This window comes from Zonotrichia albicollis, chromosome 2 (assembly GCF_047830755.1).
Source record: "Zonotrichia albicollis isolate bZonAlb1 chromosome 2, bZonAlb1.hap1, whole genome shotgun sequence".
NCBI lineage: Eukaryota > Metazoa > Chordata > Aves > Passeriformes > Passerellidae > Zonotrichia > Zonotrichia albicollis.
The window spans coordinates 38,687,579-38,714,508 of record NC_133820.1 but is presented as its reverse complement, the minus strand read 5'-3'; the positions used below and the strand labels follow the sequence as shown (position 1 = coordinate 38,714,508).

General features: G+C 47.9%; 1 protein-coding gene across 1 annotated transcript; it reads left to right on the top strand.

Annotated features, from left to right (window-relative positions):
- The first annotated feature begins 275 nt into the window (after positions 1–275).
- HGD (homogentisate 1,2-dioxygenase) lies at positions 276–26,007 on the top strand. The gene is made up of 14 exons (XM_005486103.4): positions 276–433; positions 5,548–5,619; positions 8,466–8,554; positions 10,247–10,352; positions 12,503–12,562; positions 13,037–13,128; positions 13,719–13,753; positions 14,866–14,945; positions 15,075–15,174; positions 17,500–17,624; positions 18,202–18,306; positions 19,455–19,581; positions 22,913–23,094; positions 23,677–26,007. Exons 1-14 carry the CDS (start codon positions 419–421, stop codon positions 23,806–23,808), a joined length of 1,320 nt encoding a protein of 439 aa, XP_005486160.1. The 5' UTR covers positions 276–418; the 3' UTR covers positions 23,809–26,007.
- The last annotated feature ends 923 nt before the right edge of the window (positions 26,008–26,930 follow it).

Here is a 26,930-nt window from a genome sequence, read left to right as displayed (position 1 = left end):
TGTCTGAAAATTGCTAGAGGTACAATTTACAAAAGAAGTTTATAAAACAGTTGCAGAATGGCTTTTCTTGGTTCTAAACACCTTGTTCTTTCCCCCTCCCCATGTGTGGGAGCTCTGACCCCTTTTTTAACATCTAAGGGGGATCAGGGACGATGAGGAAACGCAGTCGTCCCCCTCACCCCCTGTTTGTTCAGATCGATCCTGGGGTTGGTTCTGCAGAGAAGGGCGTTTGGTTAAACACACACTGGGCTGAGCAAACAGGTTGAAAATTCCCTTGGACTTTCTCACTCCCAGCACTGTCAGCCTGCCTCCAGCCCAGCTCAGTTGATCAGTGAGCAGGCTTTGCTTGCCAGGCTGCTTTGGCCAGATACCTGCTCGGGGTTTGTGTCTGCTCCAGGAGGAGGACAACCAGGAGAGGATGACCGGCCTGCAGGTAAGAGGCTGGGTGCCTGGAACCCACCAGTGCTGGCTCTAGAAACCTTTTCTCTGCTCACACTAATTCTTTGGGGCAGTTTCATTTTATCGTGCCCCTCTTTTTTGTGTCAAGGTGTGTTTTTAAAGCTTTATTGGGATGAAGTATTTTGCTGTGTTTCATCTATAAATAAGCATTTCTCTCCCTCTTCACCTCCTTTGGAAATCATTCTTGGTCAGGACCTCTTCATGGTGGGAGTTGTCCTTTCCCCACCTTTGGCATGTGCCCCTCCTCCCGTCCTGTTTGCCAGGGGGTGTTTCCCCCTCAGCCTATGAAATCTGGCTGGCAACATCTGCCCAGATGTTGCAATCCCGGCAGCCCCGGGAGTGGCTCCATTCAGGGCTGTTCCTCAGTACCCCTTGCAGGGCACCTGGAGCAGCCAGGCTGTGGCCATGCCCTCCTCTCCCGGCCCCAGCAGGGCAGCTGGCAGGAGCTTTCCCTGCACCATTTGCCAGAGCACGGGGCAGCTTTGGGAGAAGGGTGTGATAGGGAGATTTGTGGCTCAAGCACAGGAACACGAGATTTGCAACCCTGAATCTCATCAGCACCTCACCACTGTTATGGGGGGCCTGCTGCCCCAGGGCCACTGGGGTGCAGGAGCTGCTGCAGCATGCAGGAGGGGCAAGGCCTCACCCCAGGACATGGTGAGTCTCAGGAACTTGTGTAGGATCATCATATTCCTCCCTGGACTTTTGGGATGTAATTGTTACTAAGCCTGTTCCTGGTCCTGGAGATACATGAGTGCGCTCCTTCCCCACCTTCTGTAATGCTCATTATTTTACACCGTGCTCTTACAGTGCTCATTCCCCTCTGAGGACTCCTGCCTCCTCAAACAGTAGGATTTCACCGTGCTTCTTCCCTGCCTGTCCACGACACTTCCCAGCTCTCACTATCCTCTTTCAGCAGCAGGACAGCCTTGTCCCTGCACCATTCCAGATGAGGATCCAGCCGGTTCATGTCATGGCTGTGACTGCATCTTCCATGTCCATCTCTGCCTCACTCCTAGCAGCCCTAACACCTTGTTGGCCCTCGTGGCTGTGGCTGCAGGCTGAGTGTGGGTCTGCCCTGAGCTGCTCATGGGAACAGGCTGCTCTGCCAGCAGCTCCTCTTTGGGACGTCACATGTGTCCCTACCCCGTCACCATGTCACCTGCTTCACCTTCTCTTGGCAGCTCTCCTCCAGAACTGTTTGTTTACCCTTCCTCTCCACTCCCTGGCATCTATCCCTCTCTCTTGCTGTCTGCAGATGTCACATCCCAGCCTAGAGCTGAGCAGGTCCTTTCAGGAAAGGTCTGGCCCTGGGCCATCTCCAGCACTTTTGGAGCACAGGGATGTTGAAATGTCAGGGGAGGTGGCAGCTCTGTCTGGGGATATTGGCCCTGCAGCACCGGGGCAGAGCTCTGGTTTGTGTGCTCTGGCTTCAGCCTGCCAGGAGGCTGAGGAGCCCACAGAGAGGGTGACAGACCTGCTCTGTCCATTGCCCCAAATGCTCATGTCAATGTTTCTGCATTTGTGTTAAACACTGCAGGGCTGACTGGACTGAGCTGATAAAAAGTGCCATGTTTCTCGTTGAGACAGGAATGTTGTTTCCCTGTGTCCTGCAGCAGGAGCTGATAGAGAAATATATTATGCAGTGTTTGAAGAAGGGTCTTAATTGCTTTGCAGACTATGTGTTCAGACTTCAAATGCATTTTTCCCATGCCTGCTGTCTAATCTGGAGAACAAAAGGTTATGGTTTATAGGTCAGAGCACGACACCCATTGCGAGCACTCTGCTTTACATCCCAGTTATTCCAATCAATGAGCTGTGCTGAATTTTTTATGGTGTGCTGGGCTTTTATCTCTCTCATTTTATCGAAAAACTACAAAACAAAAACCAAAGTGGAGTCAGATGAATACCTAAGGTCCTGTTGGCATAAAAATCTACAGGATCTTGAACAAAATAACAACAGTAGTTAAAAGCAGGGCTGAAAACAAAGAGCCACAGAGACTATTTTGTGTAACAGAGAAACCAGCTGCTCAATTACAATAGTGCCCATCAACCTACCCAGCCTGGAGATTTCTACAAGTTACCTAGGAACTGTAGAGGCCAGGCAGAGATGTAGGGGGAAGTGCTCTGGGATTCAAATCATGGTGCCACTTCACAGAGAAGGGTTGGGTTCCATTTTCACAGATTTCTCAGCCCAGGAAGGATGCTCTGCTGCTGGGCAGGCAGAAAGAGATCATTTCCCTTGGCTTGGGGGCACCTTGTGCAGCACAAACTGGGAAATGAGAGGTGGGAGGTAGATAAATAATACATAATAAATACTGAGAATAATACTTTTGGCTACATGTCACAGACTTGGAGGATGGGAAGGGAGAGAGGCCATGATGTGCCTGGCCCTTTCACCACTGCTCCCACCAGCCTGTATCAGCAGGGTCCCTGCATGGTGCCCCAGAGCCCTGGAGCACGATGATCCCAAGGCATGCAGGGAGCACATGTGGCACAGTTTTTTGGGAGCCCAGATAATGTTTGACACCAACTCCCTACGGGCATGTAGAGGAGAGAAGCCTCTCTGAGGTATGCCACCGGGAAAGAGAAGATGAAACAGGGAATAAGAAAAGGCACATCCAATCTCTAGGCAAAAGTTTTGGAGCCACACTCAGGGTGATAAATCACCAGCAAGGCGTCTCCCCTCCAGTGGCTGCAGTCCTGCCAATGTCTTTTTTTCAGCCCTCGATGCAGTTACCTGAGAATTCTTCTCTTTTTTTTTTTTTTTTTTCTTGGCAAGAAAGAATTTATTTGACCCAACAGTGATGCAGCAGCTTCTGCTGCCCCCCCCCCAGAGGCAGCGGGGCAGTGGCACCCCCTGCAGCCCCTGGTGCAGCCGGGGAAGGCAGCGGCTCTGCATCCCAGCATCCTTCCCAGCCCAGTGGGAAGTGCCCCTGCCATCGCTGTGCTGGGGCACAGAGCAGCTGCTGCTGCCGAGCTGGTTCGCTTTCTTTCCTCTGGCCCAGCAAGCAGAGGCAAAGGGACTTTTGGGGATGTGGATGGGCAGCTCAGATGTGGAGGTCCCCAGCTTTTTAGCCCGAAGGACAAGGGATGGATTTGTCACAGCAAAATCTCTGTGCCGCCTTTCCCGGGGAGCACACGGCGCTGCCAGGGGCACAAACCCTCCGGAGAGCCGCCGGCTGTCCCCTCCCAGCCCTCCACCAGCATTCAGCAGAGCCTGTCCAACCTTGCTGGCTGTGCTTCCAGAAAATCAGCTTGTTCCCTCTTCGTCCTCTTCCCTCTTTCCTCCCCTTTTCACAGGGCTGCCCGAAGGCAAATGCTGGGACAAGCTCAGTGTTACCGGTGAAGGAGGATGCAGTGTGCAAGTCTCAGTTAATTCTGGAACTGCTGCAGTCCCATCAGATATTGCTGCATTTCCGTTCAAAAGGAGGGAGGGGGGAAGAAAAACGGGGCGGGGGGGAAATGTTCCAATACAATACATTTGCCAAGGCTGCTTAGGTGACCTACTGCTTTGCATATCAATATGCTTCTCGCAGAACCCGGCGGAGAGCAGCTCCTAGCGATGTATATTCATTTACAAGACGCGAGAAATATCCTCCCTGCACCGAGGGAAACCGGGATGTTTTCAGGTTCAGACTGAGCAGGGCTGAGCCAGCCTGGGCCCCCTGGGAATGGCCTTCTCTTACAGGTCGCTGAAAGGAGCCTGAGGGAAACACATGATTTCTCTGGAGGTTTCAGGCTTGCTCTCTGAGTGTCTGGTACACTGGGAAAATTATAAGGAGGCTGCAAATTGCCCAAGTTGAGCACCCCTGGGGGGAATAATCCAGGCACTGTAATGCTATATATAAAATAAACTAGGTTATAGGGGCTTCTATAACCAGGTCTGTCCGCTTTAATCTCACACCTGTGCCTCCCGGGGGTCATACCACGCTGAGGATTGTCCCTGTGCCTGCCAGGGCTGCTCAGTGCTGGGGACAGCCAGGATGTGTGACAGCCAAGCCCGAGGGCTCCTGGGCTTTGCCATCCTGGCACTGCTGTCTGAAGGCTGATGAGCAGCCCCACCACTCCTGCAGTTGTTAGAGGGCAGCATTAATATTTAACTCCCTCCCAGGTCACGGGGCTGAACCGCCAGCCGCTGCCAGGAAACACCTCTGTGTCCATGCAGAGTTCAACAGAGCTGTTCTGTGGCTTCCTGGAGCATCTGAAGGGACTGTATTTGCATTTCTGACAGTGCAAAGCCAAGGTCTCTGTTATTCCTGCTTCCCTTAAGTGTCTCAGGCTTGCTGCAGGGCTTTTCCCTGTGCTGCAAAGCCGGGATCTGCACCCACCCTATCCTGTGTCTTTTAGCCATGCTCAGACCATGACAGCTGCAGGTATGGCAGGATGTGTAAGTCTGTTCCATCTTGGGAATTCACTGCTCTAGAGACCCAGAAAATCACCCAGTAATGGATTAATCCTTGTTTACTACCATGGTGGACAGTTCATGCCCAACAGGACAACGCTTTTGTAGGCAGATCAGTGACACAGTTTAACTTGGCTGTGTTTCTCTTCATCCCCCATCCCATCTACATCCTGACCTTTTCTTTGAGCATGGGGATTTATCACAAGGCATGCCAACCAAATGATTCCCAGTTTCATTCCCTAAGAATCTGCGGACCCAGTGAGCAAATATGCAAGGCAGTCTGGAGATTTTGGAACTGCCATGATTGAAGCAAATCAGATTGAACGTGAATGGTGCTAGCACACACCCTATCCATCATCCTGCTGTCCTTGAGTCTGACAGTATATGTGATATTTGGGTTATTTCTCAAGTACCTCCATGGAGCAGAATGCTGTCAAAATAGACATGCAGCCTTAGGAGAGCAATTCCTGTCTGTGCTTCCCAGCCCAGCATATAGTTACCTAACAAAGCAAATCCAGGAGCTGTGAAAATGGACTGCGGCAACATGCAAGCAGATCACTTGAGAAAGTCTTAATTCATACAAAGAGCCTGGAAAAATGCATGGGAAAGCAATGGGTGGGTGGTTGGGAGAGGTTTTGATTGTGTTTTCAAAACAGTGATGAGCTGTGTGGTTTGTTTTACAGTACATGTCTGGATTTGGAAATGAACATGCTTCTGAGGATCCACGCTGCCCAGGAGCTTTACCAGAGGGACAGGTACTGAGGGTTTTTTAAGTGCTTTATCAAAATGCACTCTTGAGTGACTATCTAATCCTTTGGCTCCTTTTCATTTAAACATGTTTCCTTTCTCTCTGCCACCATGAAAATTTCCAGGAGTCTTCTTTATACAAGACTGGAATAATAAGATGCTGGCAGAATTCAGAACTGAAGATTTCCATTAATACTTTCTATTTTAAGTTATTTGTGAGCTTCCAAGTTTCACCTTGGGTGTTAAGACCTGCCTAAATTACCTCTGCTCAGCAACAGGGGTTTTTTTCCTAAAGGAGTCTGCAATACAAGTGACTCAGCCACACTGAGAAGGAAGCCACCAGCTCTGGATTAAACCAGAGCAGAAATTTGAAGATTGGCAGAGAGATATGCTCATGCAAGAGAGGCAGATTTCACAACTTCTGTAGGAATGGGGTTCAATGAAGCTGACATACAAGTCTTTGGCAGGGGAGAAGCTTCTTTGTAGGGAGGGGCATAAATAAATACCTGTCGTAATTAACTGACAGATTAAATTTTAAAAGTAACTTCTGAACAAATTTGATGACAATAAATGATATGGGGTCATTCTGTTTTAAGGGAAGGAATTGCACCCGATGTGGTGCTGCCCTCTTGGTGCCCAAAGGTGAGAAATGAAACCCTGAAGAATTAAACCTCTCTCACCTCCTTTTGTGCTGGTCTCCTTTACACCAGCACACACTCTGAGGCTGCCTATGGCTTCCCTTGGGCCTCCTGAAATCTTGGGACTTGGATGGCAGCACATCTGCTATGAAGGCAGTTTTAGAGGGTTGGGGCTGTTCAGCCTGGAGAAGAGAAGGCTCCAGGGAGATTTTATAGCATCTTCCAGTACTCAAATGGGGCTACAAGGGATCTGCAGGGGGACTTTTCACAAGGGCATGTAGTGGATGGGACAAGGGAGAATGGCTTTCACCAAAAAGAAGGCAGGCTTAGATTAGATATTAAGAAGAAATTCTTTGCTACAAGAATGGTGCAACACTGGCACAGATTGCCCAGAGAAGCTGTGAACAGCCCATCCCTGGAAATGTTCTAGATCAGGTTGGATGGGGCTTTAAACAGCCTGCTCAATTGGGAAGTGACCCTGTCCATGGCAGGTTGGTTTAAGGTCCCTTCCAATCCAAACCATTCTAGGATTCTATGACTTGGTGCTAATTACCAATTAATTACCAATTGCCAATTACATCCCTTGGTGCTCCCCTTCCCCATCGGTACAGAGAGGCCAGTAGAATTAAGGTCAAATGGAGACCTTTTCAACTTTTGCTTTTCGTGAGTTTCCTGGATTTCCCCAGTCCTCATATTTTGCATGTTTGTGCCAGTGAGGACACTAACACACAACACAGGGACATGGTGAATGCAAATGTCCCCTAGGTGTGCATGGCAGCCCACGGTGCGCTCGCAAGAAAGACAAACTGCTGTGCTGGTTCAGGTTTGGCTGGTGCAGTGTCTTGTTACTGAGGCTGGCTAGAAAAAATGGAAGATAGAGGCACTTAAAACTGGAAGATCAATAATAGTGACTGCTAAAAAGGCAGTGGGATGTGGTGGATGTGCTCTTTGAGGATTTGCACAGCAGCACCACTTTGCAGAGCAGACTCCTCTAACTCCTGGGTGAGGTGCTCTTATCTGGACAGAGTGTGGACTCTGTATCAAAAGAGTTAATAGAAAAATCTGAAAACAAGTTAGACAAAAAAGATTTTCAGTCCCAGGAGTGGATCCTTTCTCCGATGCAGTATTTATAAGACTGGCATCTGCAGTAGTGCTGGCTAAGTTAAAAATTCCAAGGGTTATTGATCCCCCTGCTTCACTGCATGCCCGTACTGACAAGATGGAGCTGGAGGGCTGGAGGCTACACACACACTGAGAGCTTTAGCTCTCCCCTCTGCCCACCTCTCAGGGCAGGGTTTGATGCTGTATGGATGGCTGCTCTGCTCAGCAGCAGGATACAGGATGCTATAGTAGACCTTGCAGGAGGGAGATAGGATAGCAAATGGTCTATGAGTGTCCCACTGGGGTGTTTCCTGCAGTTCTCACATATCTTTGCTTCTTGCTGATCTCAAACAAATAGATGGTGGCCTACTTAGATCAAAATGCTTAGTTTCTGTTCTCTGAAAAGGAGGAATCTGTCCTCCAGTTACGAACTCATAAGGGTTGCTAAAACCTGTGCTAGTTGTACCCACAGCTCTGCAAAGGGGGAAATGCCCCCTTTGTACTCCAAAGGAGGACTCTCACTATGCAGAAACCCTGCAGGAAAGCAAAGGCTCCTACACAGGTCACTGACCCTCTTGGGCAGCAAGCAGCAGTGTCAGGAGGAAGCAGTACAACACCAAAACCCCTGCTCTGGGCACTGCTTCCATAGGCAGAGGGCAGGAGAATGGAGAATTCAGTGCATTCAGCCTCTGTGTCTTGATTAGCCTTTTGGAAAGGCAGCCAGACATGATGCTCTGGGATAACCCCTCTGAACCCTTGGTCTGAGGAAAGTTTGTGCTCAACACTAGTGTGCTTTTCAGTCTGTATTCACTGGGGAGTATTTCCTTTTCCCTGATAATTCCCTGTTTCTAACCCTGTGCAGCACTGCCCCTTGCAGCTTACCCTATTGCAGCCTCAGTGGCTGTGCTGACTCCCTAGGGCACTTCTGTGGTGTGTGGGAATGGTGTTTGGGGTCTGGCTGGTGCTCAGAGGAGCAAGAACACGCAAGCACTGGAGCTGAAGCACAGCCCCAGGAGAGCACAGCACCCTACAGCACCAGGGTGCCCAGCTCAGTGCTCTGCTGGAGGCTTCATTCCATGGCACTGCCTCACTCCTTTTTCCTTGTCCCCCTGCAGAACAACCCCCAGGTGTGTCCCTATGGCCTGTACGCGGAGCAGCTCTCGGGCTCTGCCTTCACCTGCCCCCGCGCCACCAACAGGAGAAGGTAGCGTGACCCCGGCGCTGGGGGGATGTGGCACTGGGCTGAGCTCTGGGGAGCAGGGGAGGGGCTGCCTCAGGGCCAGCACTGCTTCCTGCAAGCCCAGAAAGGTACAAAACCTCTGCTGTGCTCTGGGAAAGGGCCAAGGACAGAAGACCACGGGTGAGGAGAGAAAAGGCTTTGGTGGGGAAAGTGGGTTAAAAAAAAAATGCTGAGCAAGGAGTGGTTGGGGTGGGAAACAAAGTGGTTTTCTGAGCAAGATGAGGAGGGAGGGGGATGTTCAGAGGGACCACGGAGTCCTGAATGGGTTATGCGTGCTGTGTGAAACAACCTCGGGGTTTCAGCCCTGCTGCTTCTATGGAGAGATCACCCCTGGCCCTGGCACTGGTGAGCAATTGATGATGCACAGTGTCAAAGCCAAGCCTCTGAGAAAGATTCTTTCCTCTTAAGGGATGTTCCTGCACACTGGTTGGGGCCAGTGAGCTGCTAGATCAGTCTGTTCCCATTTTGGGGCTGCCCAGGGCCTCAGAAAAGTGCCAGGACCCAGCATGATCTTTAACACCTCAGCAGTGCTGGGAACAGCTTGTTCCAGCCAGCAGCAAGCTTCCCAGAGCTCTGTCCCGGTTGTCATGTTCCAGCCATAACCAGATTGCAGAAGATGGGTTTCTCTTTTTGCTTCTCCCACTGTGGATCTTCTGTCCCTTTTGCTGCTTGTTCAAATGAAAGGCAAATGCATCATCTGAGATGCCTCTGCTCTCCAGGCTGGTGCCAGCTCTCAGTGTGCGTGGGAAAGCGATGAATCATTGTTTGCTGCACGAAGTTGTCCTTGATGGAATTTTTCAAGCCCTCAAGGAAGAGCTCCCTCCTCCCCTCTCCCACTTGCCCAAACTGCAACCACCACTGTTAGCACATCACAAGCATGGGCTGCCCTGCCTAGCTCAGGCTTTTCTGATCCCCTCTGCTCTCTCACCTGACTGAAAGCTCAGATTTGGGCTTGGCTGCAGCATGCAAGGTGTGTGGATGCTGGAGTGGCAGTGCTGGCAGGGCCCACAGCCCCTGCAGGCAGCAAGGAAGGAGAGTGACAGTCCCAGGCAGTGACAGAGGCATGGGGGGACCTCCTGCAGCAGCAGGAAACATCACATAAAACTCTGGCCTTTACTGCGTGGGCATGGCCAACCAAGCAAGGGATGCTACTTTTTGTAAGGCATCCAAATTCAGATACAGGCTGTCTCCAGAGAGCTCCTCTGTTCTTTCCATTGGACACTGCTCATCCCTGCCTTGTCTGAGCTGCTTTGTAGCTGCTTTAAACAAGTTTCTTTTTCCAACTGTGAGATCGTTGTATTTCAGCAACAGAAAAGGCTGTATCTTTATTTTTTCCTATGCAATTGGGTGAATGTGAATTGTGTGTATTTACATGTAAGTAATTATGTGTAAATACACATAGACATTCACCTATATAAAGCAGGACAAGTTTGTATTTAGAGTCCATAATAAAAGCCATCTCTCTGGAAACCTCTGGCTGTGAGCTGTTGTTTGCTATGTAATCTTAATATTAATATTACTAATTTGATATTTAATAAACCTCTTGTTCCAGTTGCCACCCATGTAAATGTTATTCTAGGAGCTCAATCAGCCAGCAGCCACCCAGAGGGTTTGACCTCTTCCTCAGGCTAACCCAGGTGTTTTCCTTGTTTGTAGCTGGCTGTATCGAATCCTGCCTTCAGTCTGCCACAAACCCTTCAAACCGCTCGAGGAGGGCCACCTGACACACGACTGGGATGAAATTGAGCCTGACCCCAACCAGGTAACCATGCTGGAAGGAGCCCTGGTCCTGCCAGGAGTTCAGTCAAATGTCAAACTAACCAGAAGTGCAAAGGCACTGAGTTGCAAGAGGTCTGAGGGAGCCGTGGGTTCCTGGGGGTCTGGGACCAATTCAAAAGCAGGGTCTTGTTTGCCACCTGTCCATTGTTCCTCCCCACGGTCCCCCAAGGAAGGACAGCCCTCCATGCTTGTTGCTTCCCATTCTGACAGATCCTTGTGCTGCTTCCCAGCACGGCTACAGTGCCACAGGGTTAGATCTGTGCTACCTGGCAGCTCCCCTGGAACTCCTGCTGGCCACCTTTAATCTGCTCTCTCTTCTCCTTCCTTCAGTGCCCCCCATGAAATTCTCGTGCCCCAGCTCAGCCAGCAGAGCAGCTGCATGTCTCTGCCATCCATCCTCTCCCTCCCTGTGCTTTTGGAGAGGCTGCTGGCTGCCAGCCCATTTCTCTGCAGCCCTTGTGGGAAATCTCTCTTCATTCTGGAGATTCAAACAGAGAGATGGCATTTGTCTTCCTCTGTTACAGCCTTGCCATTGTCTTTAATCATGATTTCTTCCCTGCCAGCCCCAGAACATTTGGTTTTGCTAATCTGTTGCCATTCTCCTCTCAACATCATCTCATGGTCATTGGTTTTCACTTCTCTCAGGTTTTGCCCTTTGATGCATCATGATCAGCTAATTTCCAGCCTCCCGGCAGCCTCACCATTTGTCTAAATAATTTCCTGGATCTGCTGGAATATGTTTTCCAGCCATTGACCAAGGAGCAGTGACAGGCTCATATTTACATGCCTCTGGTACTCCTTCCCAGATAAAGCTCCAATGACTTCTGTTATCACCTCATCCATCCTCGATGTCCTTTAGCACCTTTATGATTATTTACAAATACAGTAATTCCAAGATGCTCAGCTCTCAAGCATTTGAAACCTTTTATGTGTAGTGCTTTTTTTGTCTAAGGTAACAGCAGCAAAGCCCCTGCCCACTGCCTCTCTTGCCACTTTCAATGGCAACCACCAAATCCAGGAGAGTTATTTCCTGGCAGTAAGTGGGAGCCACCCTCCTGCTTTCCTTCTTATCCTCTCTGAAGCAAAGCCAGAGACGAGGTTCACTTTGCTGGACAGCACCTACTCTGCCCTGAGATGCTTTGTGTTTCACCCGGGTACTTAAGGAGCTTCAGCAGTCCTCATCCATCTAAAAAGATGCCATATGGAGGCACCTTATGCAAAGCCCATTGAAGTCAATGGGGAAAATGACCCTTTAAAATTACCCAAGGACAATGGCAGAATTACAAAAGATGACAGAACTGAAAAGGAGTCAAATGTGATGAAAAAATATGGGGTGACGTCTGAGCAAGAAATGCTGAAACAGAAGAAAGCTCTCCAGACTGGAACAGAGATTACAAAGGGAAACTATGATTGACAGGCAGGGAAAAAACAAATACCAATAACAAATGTCACAGTAATAAACCAGCCAAACAAAAACAAACCAACCAACCAACCAAACAAAAAAGCTCCAGACAAATATAAACTGTGGAACTTCTTGTGAGAGGATGCAGGTGGATTCAAATCCAGCAAATATTTTGGACTCCTCTGGCACTTTCTGCCTGAGGACCTCAATAGGCTTTGCAAGAAGTAATTAGTGCCGCTCATGGCTCCTGCTCATGCAGGCAGAGCTATTTCTGCTTTGGATGTGGGGAAAATGAGGTGGAGCAAACAAAAATGTCACGTTTGGGTCACAGAAGGACTGAATCATTTAGCATGGAGCACAGGACCATAACAATTTGACTGTGGAAAGCTGGCTTATCTGAATTTTTTCACTCTCAAAAGTGTTGTTAATAGAGACAGATTTTAAATAGGATTTTTTTTGACCTTGGCACTACACAGGCCTGCCAATTACTTTACAAAATTATGATTAAAAATTTTAAAAGCCCCCCCAAATAATTTTTTTTAATTAAAAAAAAACCCACAGCAACAACAAAACCACTTGTAGACCAGATGATCAAGGCAATGAGGAAAGAGAGGAAAGAGCTCAGCAAGGAGAAGCAGGGGAAGGACAGGGGTCTACTCTCTTTTGAATTACCACTATTTGTGTTCTGATCACTGGCACCTCCTTCTTGTTTTTTGTTTGCTGCAATCTAGCTGCGATGGAAACCTTTTGAGATTCCCAAAGCCCCTCAGAACAAGATGGACTTTGTCAGTGTAAGTTGGGGAACCAGGGCACCTGGGCATCCTCCATCTCTGTTTCCCCTCAGGGGGTGGCAGGGCACACAAGATGCTCAGACCTGGGGTAATATTGGCAGGTTTGAAACCACTGGGCTTGCAGAGCATCTGTGAGAGAAGAGACGATTGCAGATTTCAAGCAACTGGCAGTGTGCTTGATTTTCTTCATTGACTTTCAAGGAACTCTTAAAGAAAGAAAAAAGCCCCAAACCCTCAGTTTTCCCCAGACCCTTGGCTGGAAAACACCAGCTTACATGGATTTTAAGAAACCTTTATTATATTAAAATGAATTCAGTGCATTTGACAAAGGGCCACGCAGAGAAAGGCTGGGGGCAGTGTGGGAAGTGAGAGAGGAGGTGAGACCCAGCCAGAGGGAGGGGAGAGGGGAGGAACGAGGGCTGTCCCTGCTGCCCTGCCTTCTGCTCACTGCTGGTGCCTCGGGTTTGCCTGCAGGGACTGCACACCCTGTGTGGTGCTGGTGAGCCCCGAGGACGCAATGGCATCGCCGTCCATATTTTTGTCTGCAACACCTCCATGACTGACAGGTCAGTGCCCGCTGTGCTGGGGGCTCAGGCTGCTCCAGGCTGTCTGTCTGTCTGCCACCACCTGGAGTCCAGCTCCCAGCGTCCCTGTATGTCCTGTGCTCCTGTGTGCACAGGCAAACGTGTTCTCCATGTCCACAGCGGGTTGTGGTCAGACACTGGAGGAGTGCCTGAGGAACCACCAAGAGAAGTAGGCAGCTGGACATGGGATGCAGCAGGTGGAGGTGTCTTGGATTTAGGTCCTGCAGCTGCTCCTCAGAATTGAACACACATGCAGCAGGCACTGCTGCTCCCTGCAGCAGCTCAGGGGGGAAATGAGCCCCACTCCCCAGCTTACAATAGCTGATGTGCCCATGAGTACAAGGGCAGGGACTTGGCAGAGGTCAGAGAACATCCTGCTTCCAGGCTGGGCCGTTTACTTAAGAGCTGGACTTGATGATCCTTGTGGGTCCTTTCCAAGTCAGAATATTCTGTGAATCTGTGAAACTCTGCCATGTCAGTCTCCCAGCTCAAACCTCCCCAGCTGTGGCTGTAGTGTGCACAAATGCATGGGCTTATGGCACCTTAACCTTACTGTTTCCTTTTTTCTTTAGATGCCTTTATAATTCTGATGGCGACTTCCTGATTGGTGAGTTGATGCTTTGGCTTCTTTGTTCCTCCAGGTGGTTCTACCTGGGCAACCACCTGCCTGCCTCTTTGTTCTTCCAGAGCCTGGGGCTCTACAGCCAAGATTTGGAGGAGAGGGTTGGCTTCACCCCCATGCCATGCAGATTTGGTGGTCTGGCACCAGCTCTGCTCCTTTGCCAGACCTCAGCTTTTTGAGCAGTGACCCAGCTTCCTCAGGGATCATTTCCCAGGGCTCCCCAGACTGGTATTAGACACGCCACAGGCAGAGGCTTTCTGGAAATCATAAACCTCAGGATTTCAGAACAGCTTACAGTTGGATGCCTTTGTTGCTTTAGCCCAATATTATTTGGCACGGCAGCTTAGCTCCCATGCTGTGCCAGCCTCAGGCAACCAGACTGCCACAGTGAGCATGGAGGTTGACACATAAAGTCCACACATGCTGAAAAATATTCTGAGTGGTATCAGAAGGCAGATATTTGCTTGTATCTTTCTTGAGTAAGGAACAAGAATGCCTTCGGGACACCAACAGGAACATTTGTTCCATCAAATAGCTATTAAATTGTTCTCACTCAGCTCCCTCACTACTGTGAAGTAAAAGTGCCAGGGCAGGTTTTGTAAATCTGCTAGTTTTTCAAGTCAAAATGTGAGCTCTCCTGTGCCAGAACAGTCATGGAAAACAATGCAGATGTTAGCAGAGTATTGCTTCTACCCTCAGGAAGCAGTTAGTCCCAGACATCTCACACTGCCACAGTCCTGACAAACATGGGTACGTGCACTCTTTTGTACGAAGATTGTGAGACAGAGAGGTATGGACCCAAATGTATCAAATCCCATTTATCTGGACTGTGGTGCAAACCTTACACCAAGGGGCCATGAAGTTTTGGCTCATCCAAGTACCTTCTGTGACATGGGGATGATGGAGCTGGTCAGGAAGCTTCGCTCCAATGCAGGGCTCTCTGCTGCAAGAGCCTGCATGGGAGCCCAGACTCTCTGTGTAACTGTGCCAAGAAGGGCCCATTGCTCTTCCTTGGAGCCTGGGTGCTCTGACAGGGAGAGAGAAGGTGGCAATCACCACACTACTTCGGATCCTCTGCCTGCATTTTGTTTCCACAGTGCCCCAGCAAGGAAAACTGCTCATCACAACTGAGTTTGGGAAGATGCTAGTGGAGCCCAATGAAATCTGTGTCATCCAGGTAAGGGCTGAATGCACCCTGCCTGTGGCTCAGAGCCAGAGGTTGGAGCAAGCCAACTCCTGCACTCAGCTGCTCATGGTTTGTCAGCAAAGTCCTGGGAGTATCTTAGTGTCTTTCTTCATTTTCCAGCAAGGAATGCGTTTCAGCGTGGAGGTGTTTGGAGAGACCAGAGGCTACATCCTGGAGGTGTATGGGGCACACTTCGAGCTGCCTGACCTGGGACCCATTGGTAATGATCTCCTGTTACACCTACAGTGAATTCCATAGGGACAGGCATGAATTACAAGCCCAAATCCATCACATCCTCCCATGCACATGCTCCTTCAAAGACTTGTTTTCCATTCCAGCACTGTTATTTCCCAGAAGAGCCCAAAAAATGTGACACACTAGTTGTCCAGAGATTCCCCTGGCACTGAAGGAACCATTTGTCCCCCACCCTCTTTCCTATTGTTTTCTTTTCACTTCTGGTCAGCGTGTCCCCATCTGCTGGCTCTGAAACTGTTCCTACCAAAAGAAACCCAAGAGGCCATCACCACTGATGCCTCATACTTACAGAAATGGCATAAACTGGAGTGATAGGAGAGAATTTTTCTGGTAAAAGGAAGGGCAGATTTCAGAGGCAGCTGAAAATGAGATATTCCTGAGGCCCATTTTATCTTAAATCAAGTGGTTTTTTCCCCCTGCTTCTGTTAACAGCGGAACCTTGGAGCTCTAGAGTGCTTTAGTGTCAGAAACTGCTTCCTCTGGAGAATTAGAAACCAATAAAATGAGCAGAACAGGACTTGGACCAGCAAGACATTCACATCCCCATGTGGTGGTGCTGGGGAGGATCTGCTTTCACTGAGTGCAGGTCTAGCTCTCAGAAATCACAGATCCTCTGTGCCAGATGCCTCCTGCTCTGTGCAGGGTCACAGATCATGAAGGCACAGCCTCTTGCTGCCATGACAAAGATATTGTGAGGGGACACGGCATCTGAAGGCCTGCTGCCCACATTGTGATTGCCCAGTCAGCTTTCTGGCAGTGCTCAGCTCAGGTTATGTCACCTTCCCCATCCCTTGGGTACTGGCCTCCAAATTTATCTTGCTGAGAAAAACACCTCCTGCTTGCTTCCACTAAGATTGTCCCAGGGAAGGGAAGTGAAACTCCTTTTGTAACAGCTAAAATAACTACAAAACCAGTGCTAACAGTTCTCCACTTTCAGACTGGTGTTTTGGCGTTGCTTTTTTAGTTTTAGGTTGGATTGGGGTTTTCCCCCCCACTAGATATTTTTAGTTCTCAGCATGACCTAGAGGACTAGCCATGCTTCAAGCAAATTAACTGGTATTATCAATCAGTAACAAGCTTGGCATGGCACATCTGCGTTCAGGGGCATTTTTATCTCATGGCCGTGGTGAAAGTGAAGCTTGTCCTTCTTTCAGTGGAGAGCCAACTCAATCTGCAGCTGTTCAGTGGAACCCCATTTGAGCATCTCTTCTGTGTGACATTCTGGGCATATCATTTTCCACATGGAGCCTACAGTGTTTTTCAGCAGCTTGCCTTTTAGTCAGCTGCAGCTTTCTTCCATCCCCCACTTATCTGTGCCTGCTCCACTTGATTATTGATATGGTTGCCCAGCCTGTTTGTAATAAGTTTTCCCATTAGGTAGTTTTTCAGACACAGTTAGACTTTCTTTTGGATTTTGGTTTGGAGTTTTTGGGGGTTTTTTTTGTCTCCAGAAGGCAGGAACCTATTATAAGGCTTACTTTCTGGAGAAAAGAAAAAGTCTGCACTTGCCTGTAAACCTTTTCAGGAGGTGGTAATTATAAGAGCTCCTCTTCTCACCATCTACCCGCCTTCCCCTCAGAGACTAAGATCCTTTGTATTTCAGTCTTACTTTATTTTAACTTCACTTTTCACTTGTAAAAAGTGACAGCGGGAGAAAAGCAGTGACTGTTAAACCTTAGCAGCAGGTAGTAATGTCTGCATTTTATCCAAGAAATTCAAAACCACTTTGTAACAATAACACTAACGAGGAGAAGAATGCTCCAGCACCCACATGGTGCTTTGCACTTTGAAAATGCACTCTTCACATTAAGCAGCCCCTCAGTATGCCCTGAGTCTGTAGGTATCACTATTTTATTGCTCTCTTTGTTAACATTCAGAAATGCATTTGGCCCCCTTGTGACATGCCTGGTAACTTCTGCATGGCTAAGCATCCTGTCAGCAGGGTGTCCAGGAACAGAGAGCAATTCATCCTCCATTTTTCACTTAATTCCTGGTTGTTACATGCCTTTAATTGAGGATGACGTACTAATCTTGTTCAGAAGGCAACTGGTGAAACCTCTCTTAGTCACAAAGGGAGCACGGACCTGAATGCTAGGATGAATTACAATCACCTGCTCTTTGGAGCACAAGAAGTAGATGACAATTTCAGGTTCCATGGTGGGCCAAGAAGCAGTTGGGCCACTCAGAACACAGAAAGGCACCCACAAAGCCAGGAAATGGCACCAGCCTCTCACTTCCCCAGCAGATTGCCCAAAGAGCTTTGTCACCTTTTGTCCTTCTTCTTTCCCAGGAGCCAATGGCCTGGCCAACCCGCGTGACTTCCTGGTGCCCGTGGCGTGGTACGAGGACCGCCAGGTGCCAGGGGGCTACACAGTGATCAGCAAGTACCAGGGCAAGCTGTTTGCAGCCCAGCAGGTGAGGATGTCCTGGGAGAACAGCTAACACTGAAGCGCAGTGACTGCCAGTGCATGGCCTGGGATATGCAGCTCAGCAGCAGGGATGTCATCTCACAAAGTCCTGCTCACTTATTTGGAGCAGAACTGAGCTCTTGCCTTCTTGGGTCATTCATTTTCCTAGCTGAGGATCCTCAGTCTGGAAAAAAAGTGTTTGTGAAGACTTGGTTGTCCAAAAACTCAACAGTGTCTTTGCCTTCTAATGTTTATGGTGACAATGTAGAAATGAGGAGCTGGTGCTACTGTGGAAATCCAGAGTTTCCTTACCAGAGCTGGTGTTGCAGCTGGCCTTGTCCAAACACTGCCTGAGCACTGAAAAGCTCTTAGAAACCAAACTCCAGAGGGAAGGCTGAGGTTCACCAAGGAGAAATGCTGAGGAAAACCTCATCCTCACAACACTGGGCTGTGCTTAAATAGCTGCCAGTGTACCTCCCATCAGTACTAAAGCCACTTTTCACTTGGGAAAGAGCAGCATCCTGCGCATGTGCAGCATGTTGGAAGGCTGTGTGTGGTAATCCTCTGTCTCTTTGCTTTGCTAGGATTACTCCCCCTACAATGTTGTAGCTTGGCATGGGAACTACACGCCATACAAATACCACCTGGAAAAATTCATGGTCATTAATGCTGTTGCTTTTGACCACGCGGTAAGTTCTGGAACTGGGCAAGGTAAAGCAAAATTTTGTGGCCACCATACCACCCAAACCCACCCTGAGCTCCAGGGGCTCTGCGCCTCTTAGAAAATATGTTGTGCTCTAAGAAACAGTGTGAAATCTTTTGTGCTGCCTTCCGTGGGTCCAAACCAAGATTTCATAGGAGAAGACATCCTCCTTTGTGGTACAAAGACATAACTGGAGGTTGATCAGCTTCTTAAACAGCTCTGTGCAGCTTAGCATAGAATTTCTCTGCCCTGGAGGAGGAATGAATACTGATGCCAACATATACTGTGCAACTCAGCAAAAACACCGTTGCTTCAAATTCTTGTCTTGATTTATTTCTTGCTATTGGACAGGCTCCTTCCTCTGGTTCCTCTGAGTCCAGCACTGAATTTCATTTTGAAGAGCTGGCAGCTTTTATTGCAATAATTTCTAGATTTTATGGAAAATAACTAAGGCCAAAACTAATGTAAGCAACTCATCTAAAAAAGACACCAGTCCAGTGGGAGAGATGAGATGTCCACAGCAATGCAAATGGGTATGCAAGGGAAACTGGAGCATTTCTAGTGAGAGAACCAACCAAAAGTATTGTTTAAAACTCCGGAAAAATCTGCCAGGGGAAGGACAGGTTTGGGATCAAAGCCCAGAAAATAATTTTACTGGACTAGAGATTTCAATAAGCCACAATTTCTCTGCAATTTCTTCTCCATTTGTAAGCTAACAGGGCCATGAGGCTAAATGCCTCTAGCAGATGTTCCTGTCCTCTGTAACTGGCTAAGGAAAAGGTGTGGTTTTGTGGTAGGAGTGTTGGAGACTGCTCCTGGAATTGCAGTACCTCATATTGCAGTGTTGTCCACCCTCCTCATCTATGCTGCCAGCTACGAGGGCCAGGATGGGAAGGATTGTCAAAGCTGCTCAAAGAAAGAACGATCCAGACCCATTCCTCATCCTCCATGTGCAGCATGGAATTGAGCGCTGTCCCCCAGGGTCCCACATCTCATCCACACTATCAGGTGCAGGTGACAAAAGTGTTTAGGCCAGGGAGAGGCTGTATCAGTCAGCTTTACCACCTGGGTGACCTGAGCAGACAGCTCTGAGCCCTGCTCCATTTCATTCCTTTTTGCTTTGCTTTTTTCCAGGATCCTTCCATCTTCACTGTCCTGACAGCCAAGACGACCCGTGCTGGCGTGGCACTCGCTGACTTTGTCATTTTCCCCCCGCGCTGGGGGGTGGCCAACAACACCTTCCGCCCCCCCTACTACCACCGTACGTCTGTGCCTCCCTGGCTCTGCCCAGGGCTGCAGGAAAGAAACAAGTCCCCATTTGTTTGAGAGCATGTGCAGGGAAGCAGCAGTTTGGTTTGTTGTCCTTGGCTCAGTTAGTCAGCTTCTTGGAGTCAGTCAGTCCTCCCTGGAAAATGGACAAATCCAAAGATGTGCCTATTTAAAGCATCTCACGAAAACTCAGAGGTGATGGGCTTCTGCATAGGTGTATGTATCTGTACTCAAGGGGCTCCCACAGAGCCTGGGTGCATATTGAACTTGGCATTGTACAAATGAGTCAGACATTGTCCTGCCACCCAGCCATGAATCACTTAATATCTCATTGGAGTACATAGATAAAGAACAGGAGAAAGGGAAATATCATATTACAAGTGGTAAGAAGCCCAGAGGGATGTAGAGCTGGCACTGGTGTGGTGAGATCAGAGTTACAGCAAAGGAGGGAACTGGCTCTCCACAGCCCTTCTTCACCACCTGAAGTACAGTGATGGACGTATTGCTCACATTTAAGAAGCCAGTGATGAGGAATTGGCTTCTCAGGCAGGGAGTTGGTTGGTATTTTTTGGATTTGGTTGCCATCTGCAGATCTGGATTCTTTTTGGCAATTTTTTGGCTTCGTCTTGGCAGAGCATGGCAACATGTTGCATTGAATGGATGCTAGAAATCCAGTTCCGGACATGGGACTGCCCTTCCAGGGAGAGGATGAGACACCCTGCTCTGTGAGATTGAGGAGGAAAGCATGGCCATCCAGCACTCTTTACACCAACAGCTAACAGGCTCCATCCCAGAAGATATCAAGTGACCGTGCTGTGGTCATTTTGATGTGCTGAGAGGATTTTTGCACACTTACTAACCACAGTTTAACAGCCAGTTCCTTCTGCCACTTAAATTATTTCCAAACACCTTGGAGGCCAGCAGAATTAGGGACACTTACAAACATAGCAGTCAGCTTTGCAGTCATCTGAGTAAATTCCACAGGCAAAGTCCTGCCCTGTTATTCTACTTTCATTTGCAATAATGAAGGTGACAAGAAAACACATCTCCTGACTGGCTGGGATAGTGCCAAGACACTTTTCCTAGACCCTAGGAGGTGAGACACACTGCTGGTTAACTTCAATGAAGTTGCTGCTCATCAGCAGTGCTGTGCTAATTTTACACGGATGCATTGTGAGCCATAACAAATATGAAGTTGTTCAACCTTGCTTCTTCTGAGCTAAAAGGCAGAAAGAGCTCTCCTTCTCTTGTCCATGTTGTGATGATCTAAGAGCACCCATGAGGACAGCTGTGGCTGCCATAGCTACTCACTGGACCAAGCATAAGCCAGAAGCTGGAGCACTAAATTCATGATGGGTAGGTTGGTTGTCTGCTCTACCCCAGCCATGGAGAGGAAGAGCTTGAGTGAGTAAGGCACACATTGTGATTGTCAGCTACCAAGACCCTGCACATGTTAATTCCTTCTGCAATTAGTGCTGTGACGAGAATGTTGTTGCATTAAGAGAGGAATAGCAGGACTGAGCAACTCTGGGGTAGAAGTGCCATATTAATTCCAACAAGTTCAGTTCTGCTGAACTCCCTTCTCTCCAAGTATTTCACCAGGGGCTTATTTTGCTTGCCAGAAATCCTTTGTTGCCTACTCTCCTCAGGTGCAGTGGAAAGCCTGTGTTCAGAGAATTTTGATGCACTCAAGAGTTACATTTCATTAACTTTGCTCCAAGTATAGCAATGGTGTTTCAAAAGTATTCCTCTTAGACACTGTAACAATTTCACATACTAAGGGGGTTGTACAGCTTGTAAATACTGACTTCTCCTGGCTGCATTTACATCCTTAGAGGCTGTGAATTACTCCTAAGTACTTTTGAACCTTGACTGAAAAACCCTGATACACTTTTTATACCATGGGCATACATAAATTCTGTCTGAGAGAGTGCTTATGTGATTCTTATGATGATGGGTACTTAATACCTACTGGCCACTAAGAGATTTTAACTTCACAGCATCCTGCTTGTAGACAACACTATTTAACTAATGGAACAGAGGCACACTTAAGTTGTTTGGGTTCACATATGAAATTTGCAAGTGAAAAAGAGACTGGACTCTGCTCATCTCCTAAGTTCCAGGCTTGTTTCCTACTTACTTGCCCAGTCTTCCTCAGAGATATTAAAATTTCTGTTGCAGACAAATTGGTATCCAGCTCTCAGTGTCTGTACTGCAGTTTAAATGCGTCAAGTGCAGTACATGAGCGGGTTCAATGAAAATCTCGTAACTATCCAGTCCTATATGAGACACTGACAACTTGGAATGAAAATTAATGAATGTTTGCGTACATATATAGGCCAACTCTGCTTTGAGCTAAATTAGTTTTGCTGTTAAACATTTCAGACTCTGGATTGTACTTAACAAGGATTGAACTAGTGGTTAAAAAGGGCTATATATAAAATAGCTAGGGAAGCATGTCCTGATTTTGCAAAAACTAACTGCTGAGAAGAAAGATGCCATATTGTTTAGTCACATCAGGTGTAGGAAAGCTGAAAGCTTGGATGACAGGTGTTAAATAGTTTCCTTACAGGGAGCATAACTCAGTAAGTACTGAACAATTACATATAACCATCCTTGCCTACGTTTCTGGTATGTTATTCTAGTGGTTTCAGAGGGTCTACTGGAAGTTATTCTTCCTCAGGGAAGGGCAGATTTGGCTCCTTGTCTTTGGGCATACAGTAGATGTAGAGAAATAGGCAGATAATGTATTAATTAAAAGCATAAGGTAGTGAAGTGTCTGACTGCACTAGAGGTGGTAGAAGAGGATTATCAAAATAATTTCCTGCTTATAACCTGGGACAGCAGAGCAAACTCTCTAATAAGACTGTTGATCAGGTATACTGTGTCTGTAACACAGGTGTGATTCCTGAACTTCCTTTCCAACGCCTCACAATCCCTAATCCAAGTCTGTAAAATCAGGTTACACCATGCAGTCCTTATGCAGGTGTGTTACTAACACAGCTCAAGATGGCAGGAAAAGCACAGGTCTAACAACATCATTTAGGGATTGGTGGAACCCCCTTCATTAAGGTGATTTCTAATGAACTTCCTTCATCAGGGAGCTCTGTTTCTGAATTCAGGAAGTAAAATCCTGTACAACTTTACAAGCATAGCCTGTAGGATCCCTGATGTCCCCTAGCATGATAGATACCCTGTCTAGAAACTTCCAGTGCACCCTCTGCTTGGCCCAGCTTAGCTCATGGGTTTCAAGGAGCTCACAGCCTGTCTGTGATCCCTCCCAAGCACCGTTCTTTGCAGCCTCTTCTCTTTGCCTCCTGCAGGGAACTGTATGAGCGAGTTCATGGGGCTCATCAAAGGCCACTATGAAGCAAAGGAGGAAGGTTTCCAGCCGGGAGGCGGCAGCTTGCACAGCATGATGACCCCTCACGGGCCAGACGCTGACTGCTTCGAGAAGGCGAGCAAAGCCAAGCTGGAGCCGGAGCGGGTCGCAGACGGGACCATGGTAAGGAGCCAAGGGAGCTCGTAAGAATTGGGGTAGTGCCCACTTCTAAACTAAAGCCTAGTACTGTCACTTCTTGCTGGCAAGCTGGAAAAGTACTTGGAACCAACTGCTGCAGCATTCAGCTCCCTTACCAGTGAGCGCTGCTCAGCTCCCAGGAGCTCCCCTGGAGACATCCAGTGCCAGGCAGCTTTGATCATCTGCTCACATGTACTGCTGCCTGAGCAGGAAGCTGGGAATTTCATTGTTGTCTTAGCCTATGGGCAAAGAAGCAAACACCCTGACTGTCCTCCTGTCTCTACCCCCTAAGATCTAATGATGACCATCAACAGAGCTTGAACTAGAGCTTTTGGAACAACCTGGCTTTCCTAGGCAGGCAGGGAGTCCAAAGTCACTCCTGAGACCTGACTAATTCCAGCATTGCATTGCCAGATCTGAAGAGCATTCTCCCTGAGTTGGTCAGGCTGAAAAGAGAACCTGGAATTACTGGACCATGTATACAAATCCTGTTTGTGGTAGAGCAGACACCTTGCCTGGATTTAAAATTTTCCTCTTACCATAACCTACCTTTCCTCTTCCCAACAGGCCTTCATGTTTGAATCATCCCTCAGCCTTGCTGTCACGAAATGGGGCCTCCAGACCTCAAATCGCCTAGATAAAAACTACTACAAGTGCTGGGAACCTCTGAAAAGCCATTTCAACCCTAAATGCAAGTAAAGGGAAGTGCTTGCTGCATGCAATCTGAGTGAAGGCACTCATGGAAAGGCACTCATGGAAATCCAGCACACCTACATATGATGGCACAGTCAACTCAGGCAGTGCAGAATGCTCCAGCACAGAACAGCACTTCCACCAGCCACCAAGCCACGAAAATTATCATACCTAAGTAACATGGGAAATGCAGTAAAACCCATCATTGCTCTTAACTTTCAAGTACCCAATTAAAGCTGGTGACATGTTGAAACTGAAATAGTTGTGTGGCTCTCACCACATGGAGTTGGTGTGAAAGCTGCACCTTGTGTGGACATGAGGTGCCAGCTAGCTCCCATTCACAGGGCCTGCTGAAAATACAACCCAGTGTGTCTTTCCCAGGGAGAGGCTAGAGACTGACAAAGCATTGTATGCTGTCTGTATGGGAAGAGCTTATAAACAGAGCTGAAGGCTCTAGCAGGCCTAAGCCCACTATCAGAGCAAGCCACTTCAACCTGCTCATCCATGGAGGGCTGCCAAGGAAAGACTTGGCTGTCAGAAAAGTAGACCACAAATGATAAAGGTTGGAGAACCCAAAGCACTTCACTGCTAAGTGAAGGAAAGTTTCTGTTCCACGCTCTGGCCATCCTGCAGTATCGACTTGTTTGTCAGCACTTGACAAATTCTCTCCCTAGTTCTGTGCTAATCTACAGCATAGCAAATGTGAAAGGGATTCTCTGGCCAGTCCAAGCATTTGTTCCTGGGAAGGTACCTGGAAAAAAGCTCAACTGCAGACACCGTGGGGGACCTCAACATTTATTGGGAGTACACAAGCCTCACCCCCAGCTGGTGAATTCCACAAGGTGGAGGGAGCAAGCAAAGCCCCAAGTAGAGTGGGAACCATGAGGACAGCCAGGCACCCCACACTTCAGGCCTGTACTTTAGCACATACCCACGTGGAAGTTTCAAAACTTGGTGCCACCAGATTTACATTTCTTACTTCCCCAGAGAAGCAATTTTCCCAAAGAGAAGGAAATGTAGACCTGTAACACGCAGTTATCAGTCAGTTACATCCATCATCAGTTTTGGATCTGCACCAGGTCCTTGGGGAAAAAAAGGCATCAGCTTTGAGCAAAGTATTATAAAATCTACACAGAGACGTTTACCCTAAAATAGCCATTTCAGAAAAGGACATTTGGGAGAATCAATTTGCCAGAGAAGCTGATTTAATCAGACTGATCCACGGATAAATAAGGTCTAAATGTTTCACAGGCAGAGGAGAAGAGCTTGTTTTCTGTTTGGGACCTTAATTATCATCCAGGGACCTACAGGCTTGGATTTCTCTCATACAAACACATCACCAAAGCATATATGGGTGGTAACACATCAGTCAAGGGTAAAATTCCACAAGGCACATTCACTTTCCTACCTCCACCCTAGATATCTGAAGGGAAACTTCTCTTTCCTTCCTCACTGCACCCAGCACCACTGCCCCAAACATCAACCCCACCTCCAGCAGCATGGCATGCTCCTTCCTAGCAAGAAAACAGCTTGGAGTGTTCTGGAAATAACAAGACATAAAAGTAGGGCAGCCTTTCCCCAAGCACCCTGCTCAAATCTGCAGGGATCAGAGACTCAGGGCTGGAAAGGGCTGGAAAGGAAAGGGCTGTGGCAGGTGCCACGAGCATCAATCCAACGCTGCTCTAAAAGACCAGAGGCACTATGCTCATCCACAGCCCATCCTGAAGCATTTGCTCTGCTGGCCTGAAACAAATACAGCTGCAAGGGAGAATTTACATGTGTGGCAACTCAAGTTCCAATTAGCTGAGGAAATGGGTCCTGGGAGATCAAATTAGTTTGTGGCAGCAAGAATAGCTAATTTAGCATGCTCAGACAAGCAATTATTTCTTTCCCTAAATACCACTCTGTCCATGCACTGATGCTTCTCTGCACTGGTCCACAGCCTTATCTTGTAATATCATTTGTGACAGTCTTTTAGGAGCTATTCTGCAGAGAATAATACAGGTTTGCTTTAGTTAAACTAGCAGAACAAGCTGCAGAAACTGGTGCAAAAGGGTTGCTGGAAGCACATATGGGATTGCAAAACCTAGCACTGACTAGCCGAGTTTCTGTACAAAGCATTAGTGCCAAGCTCCACACAGCCTGAATGGGCCACACAAGAAGAGCTGCAACAGGAAACACTTTTAAAAAAATAAAAAAGAAAAACACCAAAAACAAAAAAGCAAAAAAAAAAGAACAAAAAACCAACCAAACAAAAAAACCAAGCACAAAAAACCAAAAAAAACCCCACAAACAAGCAAACAAACAAACAAGCAAGCAAACAAAAACCCAAGCAACAAACCCACCATCAAAAAGAACCCACACAGTGAGAGTGATTTTATTGGGAGGGTGACTGAGCATGGGCACAGGTTGCTGAGGAAGTTATGGAGTCTTCATCTCTAGAGACACTCAAAAGCCACCTGTACATACGTGGTCCTGGACACCCCACTTTAGATGGCCCTACTTGAGCAGAGGGCAGGACCCAGACCAGCTCCAGAGGTCCCTTCCAACCTCAGCCACTTTGTGATTATATGGAAAAGCTCATCAGCTCACTCTGCTGGAGAGTGACTGCAAATGGCCCACATTCACATCTTCATCATGCAGGACAAGAAAGGATGCAGTAGACCTGTTTTTGCTGACTTCACATTGCTGCTTTCCCAGCAGGCAAAGGGAATTTTTCAACTTCTGTATCAGACTGAGCTTCTGGCATGAAGCTCAGCACCTGGGAAGAAACCAGTCCCTGAAGAATGAGGGTTGTTTGGAACATGATAGCATCTGCACGCCATGTAAAAATTCAAGTATGCATCAAAAATATTTTCTTTGCACTCATACCTCAGTACATTGGCAGTAACAATTCCAGGGTCCTCTGTAACAGTTGATCTGGGAAGGAAAAGCTTTTGTTCTTATAAGAATAAATAGAAAAGGCATCTTTGCAGGTACAAGATTCAGTTATGCTTGGTGGTGGATTTTTTTTTTTTTGGAACATAGACCTCTTACAGGGGACTAGTACTCTCCTGTACTAGAACAGGAGTACTATCTTGCAGTACTCTCCTGCACTACAAGATAGTGTCAAAGTAAAAATCCTCATC